At 33.6% G+C, this 7,220-nt stretch overlaps 1 protein-coding gene across 1 annotated transcript; it reads left to right on the top strand.

Annotated features, from left to right (window-relative positions):
* Positions 1-3,910: 3,910 nt before the first annotated feature.
* LOC100260158 (expansin-A1-like) lies at positions 3,911-6,048 on the top strand. Its single transcript, XM_002272843.5, has 4 exons — positions 3,911-4,314; positions 4,440-4,564; positions 4,675-4,987; positions 5,280-6,048. The coding sequence occupies exons 2-4, from the start codon at positions 4,444-4,446 to the stop codon at positions 5,584-5,586; spliced, it is 741 nt and encodes a 246-aa protein (XP_002272879.1). The 5' UTR covers positions 3,911-4,314; positions 4,440-4,443; the 3' UTR covers positions 5,587-6,048.
* The last annotated feature ends 1,172 nt before the right edge of the window (positions 6,049-7,220 follow it).

The raw sequence follows: 7,220 nt of genomic DNA, 5'->3' as shown, positions 1-7,220 counted from the left end.
GTAAATTCGTCAAGCTAAATACTTCAAGTTTTGAGCACTTTTTCAAGGTAAGGAAAATTAATGCAGATTTTTATAAAAGAAAATAATTTTCTTTTTATATTATATTTTGAAATATGTAAAAATATTTTTTTATCTTTACGCATAGATCAAATATGTGTTTTATATGGAAAGTATATTTGAGAATTTTCTTTGTTTATGCAAAATGAAAAATCGAGAAAATATGATATTTTGTTTTGTAAGTTTGAATTAATGAAATAAAATGTTTGACTTTGGATTATATGGCCCTAGTCAATAGGTTATAATTGTTGACATTTTCGACCTTAGTCAACGGGTTATAATAGTTAACCTTATGGCCCTAGTCAATGGATTATAATTGTTGATATTTGGTTTTGTTAACCTTAAATGGAACAAATTTGAAACTAGTTACTCAATTGTGAAATCCCACCTAATTGGGCACCATTTGTCATACGATAACCAAAGTAAAGATATTTTGAATGTATTCGATTTGGTTTTGATGATAAATTGTTTTGAAATAGATATGAGAAAGTTTTGTTGAAAAGTTTGAATATATTAGTATTTTAAACTCAAAAGTTTTTATGAAAATAAGTATATGTCATATCTCCTATTTACAAGTATGATTGAAAATGTTTTATTCATGAAACTGTATAAATATTCCTTATTAAGCTTTGAGATCATCCCCCTTTGTTGATAATCTTTCAGGTAAGCTCAGTTCGAGCGATGAGTGACCGTTATGAGGGAAATTTGATTTTATTATGACATTTGTTTAAACTCTTTTTATTATGGATATTGTTTAAATGTTAAAACTTAATTCTTATTTGAATTATTTTGAGTTTGGAGCTATTTGAACAATAACACTTTAATTGATCTATTAGTTTTTTTTTAAAGTTAATACTTGGGGATTTTATAATTTTGTCCTATTACTTTGAACATAAATTTGGTAATTAGTAAATTTTCAGTTACAATACGAATGTTTGTGTTATTTTCACTTTGAGCCTTTATACTTGAGGTGTGAAATAACCGTCATGCCCTTAAAGTGAGTTTTAGGGCATGACAGCTTACCTAATTATTTTAAAAATTAAATAAAGTATTATTTTGTTGAAAAACAAAAAAAAACAAAGAGTTTTTTACTTATGCTTTAAGTAAACATTTAACAAGAATTCAATCTTTATCGGTGTGATAGTGGGTTTCATGCACACTTTTAAAATGGACCCACCTTTTCATTTTACACTTTTCACTTTTTTTTTTTTTTTTTTTTCCGAATCTGTGTTGAGCCAACCATTATATAAGTTGCACCATACATATATATATATATATATACTCAAATTCATCATATAAACATAATTTTTTTTAAATATTTTAAAAAGAAAATTAATTATAATTATTTTGTAATTAAATAAAAAAATTCATCTACTTTTGAATACCAAAAATATAAAAATTATTATGATAATTTTATTCGTAGTATTTTTAATATCAATAATATATATTAATTAAGTATTAAAAATTATACATATATTATTATTTATTTTATATCATTTAATACAATTGAATTAAATGAATTATAATTTTAATATTAAATATATTTTTAAATTAGACATAATATAATCAAATATCATAATAATATTATCGAATAATATTTGATATAATTTAATAATAAATATATACTTATGAATTCATATTTTTTTATTAGCACATATAATATTATTATCAAATATGATAAATTATATTATACATATATCAATTTCTTGAACAAAATAACTTTAAAATATCTATTATACTCTTAAATTTATTTTTAAGAGTTTTTTTTTATATTTTTATAATTTATGATCAATTTTAGGTTCATCGATATTTTGTATAAAAATATTCACTGATATATCTTTGATATATCTATAAAATGGAAATACCGATATCCATAATTAACAATATTTTCATCTTTGCGTGTATCTAAGCCAACATATTTATTTATTTATTTATTTATTTATTTATAGAATCTTTCAAATATTTAGTTTTATAGTTGTTTAATTTTAAGAGCAACTAATTGTAAGGCATTTAAATCTTGATTTGAACGAACGGACAGTACAACCACAGAAAAGTGGTGACCAAACAAGGGACTTTAATGAATTTTGCGGGTTAAATTCGTAATTTGACATTACGTGAGACAAGTATATCCCCAGTGCAATAAAATCCAGGTGGGCCCATATTAAAATTTAAAATTACCAATGAACAAGATGTGTTTGGATATGTGTTTTATACTGTGATTGTTCGGAAGAAAATGCCAAAGGAAAGAGGAAAAAGCAATAAAAGTTTTGAAGTGGGTGAGAATTGTGCCAAACAGATTGCATGTGCAATGGCAAGTTGGCAACGTTGTAGCCCTTGAAACGCTTCAAGTCGTTTTCAACAGAAAATTGGCACGTTCCTTGCAGAAAACCAATAAATAAATAAAAATAAACCGTATCCTTCCGAATTGGTTTACTTTTATAGAACAAGACAAACGGGGCTTTAAAAACCCGTACTGTTTCCATCCCATGGATACCTGGACGGCCGAGCCTTATCACCAAAACTAAAATCATTTATTAAAGTGTCTCGACTCCATTTTATCTTTATAAGTGAGTTTAGAATATGATTAGTACCATTTTTAAAAATCATATTTAATGTAAAAAGTCTCTTTCAAAAAGAAAAAAAATCATATTTAATCATATTTAAAAATTCAAGCCTTCACGGCTTTAAAAGACTTCTATATGATTAATCATGAACTTTCTAACATAATATCCTTTTATATAATTAATAGAAACTTTATCCTCTATTTAATATAGGACATAACAAACACCTTTCATACGGACACAACGTCTTTATTATATCTTATAGGGTTTATAGGATCAAAGAGACAAAGACCATACAAACTCCTCTACCAAGAACACTAGGATCAAGTTCAGTCAAAAATTGATTTTGACATCATTTGTAATGGTCTATTTTCAACGATATAAATATTGTTTGTTTTAAGTTCAAAAGACCTACATAGTTTTAAAACACATTTATATAGTTAAGAAGAATTCATATTTATATAACATTAAGAAAATGTGGAACATCACAATTATAATATTCATTCTTATACAATTTCATGTGTAAAGATTGTTTAATGCAAATGTAATACATATGAGATTCACGTGGCCTACTTGGAATGTGAAGCAACAAAGTGCCAAAATAAAGGCTCCCATGCCACCCTAAATGTGTGGCATCCAACATCCCCAAAGTACAGAATTTTACTTTCATCTTTATCAAGGGCCCAAATCCTGATACGTCTTTTAACTCAGTTTCCCAACATAACTATAATTCCTTTCTTGTGTACCACCGCAACCACATAAATACAATTAAGCAAGAAAAACAAATGATGGAGGCACTAATTGGGTTCATTGAAGCACTAATGGTATCGCCCGAGAATCCCGGTCCTATTATTTCGTCAATCAATTATAGAATCCAAATCTCCTTTTCCATGCAGATCTTAATTTTTTCAACTTGAGCAAGCTAAAAAATTAAAAGATGTTAGATGGGATATTATTTAGCATCAGCATTTAGGAGTTACTGATATAAGGACCCACTCGACGGTATATAGAAAAAGAAGATAGAAATAAATGGGAATCCGAATGTGGGCTTCTTCAACCGCATGCAAGGCATCACCCATGTGCTGCTGCTGGTGCAACCCTCTACTTTATTTGTTTATCAGAGGGAGTAGTCAATACGAATATTAAATTCCTTTACCAGCGTGCATCTGAATTCCATCGGTCTTAATAAACGGCTGAAGAATCGCAAGTGGAAATGTGAAATGAGGGAGAGAGCGACAGCTTCATTTAATTTACATCAACAACAACCTAATATTTGATGCATGAGTAAATTCGTAAAAGAGACAAGGAGGAAAAAGGGTAGTTAGTGGCAAATGGGAGAAGCTTTGCATGTGGGTGCAGAAGCATTATAGCCGTCAGATTTGAGCATGTATACCCCACTTGGATTTTGGAGATCTTGGATTCGGAAACCTCCAAAACGCGCGCCACTGAACCTTCAAAAATACTGTTAGAAGCGCCAAGAGTGGCACTGTCTTAACCATCACAACGAGCGGTTTTTGGTCCCAAAAAAGTGTCAGTGAATTGGGAAGATGGGTGATGGCTGAGGGGTCATTCCCCAATGTGACAATGTCCACCACCCCCCTAAGTCCTATATATCCCCCCTCATCGCCCCTCCCATTTTCTTCATCTCACTTAATCTCTTTCTCTCCTGCTCTTGCTTGGAAGCTTCATTCTAAGCGTAATCATCCCTCTCCGCTTTCCTTTTTCGTTTTTTTCTCCTTCTAAGAGAAAATGTTGCAATCTTAGATAATTTTCTCTCATGAAACCTAAAAATGCTGAAAATCACCACTTGTGTGTATGCAGGAAAATGGCACTAGTTGGTCTGTTCTTGGTGGGTTTTCTGTCTATGGTGTCAAGTGTTCATGGTCAAGGATGGATCAATGCTCATGCCACCTTCTATGGTGGGGGTGATGCTTCTGGGACAATGGGTATGCAGTAGTGAAAAGGCCTTTTTCATTTTTCGTTTTTCTTTCTCCCATGTCTCATCATAAGAAGAGCAGCTTGACTGATTGTTTACTTTCTTTGGATGATTTTGTAGGTGGTGCTTGTGGGTATGGAAACTTGTACAGCCAGGGGTATGGAACAAACACAGCAGCTTTGAGCACAGCTCTGTTCAACAGTGGATTGAGCTGTGGATCTTGCTATGAGATTAGGTGCGTGAATGACCCAAAATGGTGCCTGCCTGGCTCCATTGTGGTCACAGCCACCAATTTCTGTCCACCAAACAATGCCCTCTCAAACAATGCAGGAGGGTGGTGTAACCCTCCTCTGCAACACTTTGATCTCTCTGAGCCTGTCTTCCAACACATTGCCCAATTCAGAGCTGGGATTGTCCCCGTCTCCTACAGAAGGTATGCTCACTGCAGCTTCTTGCATGCCATCAAGTTAATACTTCAGCTATTTTCTTGCCTTTTTTTTTTTTTGGTCCCTTCACAAGAGGTGACTTTACCCCTTTTCAATTGGGGTAGAGGGTTACTAAGCTACCCTTAAGAAAATTAAATCTAATAATACAAAAACTGGTCCTGCTAGTAATGTCTAGTATCTTTCCCTTGTCAGGGAAAACCAAACTGTTGTATTTCATTTTGTTTTTTTATCTTGAAGGGGGTGGGTGGAGTAATCTTATTTCTTGTTGGGCTTTTGTAGGGTACCCTGCAGCAGGAGGGGAGGCATAAGGTTTACCATCAATGGCCACTCTTACTTCAACCTAGTCCTCATCACAAACGTTGGTGGAGCTGGTGATGTCCATGCTGTGGCAATCAAAGGGTCAAGGACTGGTTGGCAGTCATTGTCCAGGAACTGGGGCCAAAACTGGCAGAGCAACACCTATCTTAATGGACAGAGCCTCTCGTTCAAGGTCACCACCAGTGATGGCCACACCGTTGTCTCCTACAATTGTGTCCCTGCTGGCTGGTCCTTTGGCCAGACCTTCAGTGGAGCACAGTTCCGCTAAACACTTTGGAGCTGCTTCCCCTATATTTAACTATAGCTTGCTAGGAGACATATAATATATACCACTTGGTATAGTTAGTATTGTCAATTTAGTATATGAGAGGTATACTGTTGTGGTTGGGGTCGATCTTGGCCTCTTCTTGGGTCAAAAACGATAAAGGGTTTTCTTTTTTTTTAAATAACCCTAATCATTTTAATTTGAATATGTCATTGTGGCCTTGTAGGGGTACCCTATTCAATGACCCCTTATTCTTGAGGTCCTTTTTCATGGCAGAGGTGGTCTTTTACCGCCCGCCACTAGTATCTGAATTGCAATTTGCCTTATTATGAAATTTTTGCTTGTAAGGTCATTGTAATCAGCTCCGGCTGAATGTGCCCTCAGATGTTATGCCTTCAAGTATATGAAGCTAAAAGTGTAAAGTTTTATTAGTAATGAAAAGAGAGTGCCAATCTATTTTAAGCATTTATTGTCTTTCACCTTTTTGCGGGGCATGCTTAATTAAATCTATGTACTGGGTGGGCCTAAATTTTATGCCTATGCCTCCTACCTCAGGCTGAGCCCGTTGCTTAATTTGCTCACTTTGGAAGCCGAGCCTAATTTCTGGCACGCATACTCCCATTTTTGACCCTTTGCAGTCAAAAGGCTGCATAAAAAAACTAGAACTTGGTTCAATTTTAAATTAAAGGACTCTGTCACTTGGAAAAAGTTGAAAGGCAAAAATGATTATTTATGAGGGAGAACTGGTATTTAGAAATAAGATAAGACACTTCCGCATTAAGTGAAAAATACATCTAGTGTCAGATACCATTTACCCTTTTGTGTTATTGTTGACTCATATGGAAAGGGAAGTGTTTCGAGGGTGAGGCTGTTTGCCCACTTTAAAGTAAATTCAAACCCAGTTGAACAGACCTGTGACTTAACAATTCCTTAAACTTGGAAACCAACAACACTTCACATAATGGCTTCCAGATTCTTTTATAAAGCTACATTCTCACAAGACCCTCACAGTCACGTGATAAACCCACAGTCTAGACTCTAGTCAAAGCTCTCTGACATTGTTTCTTAGTTCTTAGTTTGGATTTTTAGTTTCAGATATGGATTCTTACATACGTGATTAAAATCATTTTTAGTTTTTCTTTTTTTTCTATTTTGCTTTTAACTGTTGCCATCTGAAGGGTCCAGGACTCCAGATGGTGATACATGGCAGGATAAGACCTAATGCCTTGTTTTTTTTTTATATATAGGATCTGACTAAAAAGCTTCAGAAATTTTAAACTAAATAATTACAGGGAAAAATAAAAAATAAATACAAACCTTAAAAGCACAACTCCATTAAAGGGTTAGCCTATACTCATCCCTGAAAATCAAACAACAGCTGGCATATTTGGACTCCCATTATCTAAGAGAACTAGCTTGGTGTAGTGCTTGAATTTTAAGATCCTCCCACCATAGAAAATTGGGTTTTCCTTGACTTTATTTTTGAATATTTCGTTGTGAAAAGGCCAAATCAAATGATAATGATGAGTGTACTAACTTAGGCCAACATGGTGGAGACATAGAAGTTGGGGACCTAACCCCATCTCCTCCAGCCAAATCTTCTAAGACAAGGAATCAAATTGGAAATTTGTCTCGTC

This window comes from Vitis vinifera, chromosome 1 (assembly GCF_030704535.1).
Source record: "Vitis vinifera cultivar Pinot Noir 40024 chromosome 1, ASM3070453v1".
Classification (NCBI taxonomy): Eukaryota; Viridiplantae; Streptophyta; class Magnoliopsida; order Vitales; family Vitaceae; genus Vitis; species Vitis vinifera.
Note: the sequence above shows the minus strand (reverse complement) of the source record. Positions and strands in the feature narration are given on the sequence as shown.

Excerpts from the sequence above, each read along its gene's own strand:
- LOC100260158 (XM_002272843.5), top strand. The coding sequence starts at position 4,444 with ATGGCACTAGTTGGTCTGTTCTTGGTGGGTTTTCTGTCTATGGTGTCA. Across the intron at positions 4,565-4,674 it reads TGATGCTTCTGGGACAATGG|GTGGTGCTTGTGGGTATGGA; the intron begins GTATGCAGTAGT and ends ATGATTTTGTAG. Across the intron at positions 4,988-5,279 it reads GTCCCCGTCTCCTACAGAAG|GGTACCCTGCAGCAGGAGGG; the intron begins GTATGCTCACTG and ends GGGCTTTTGTAG.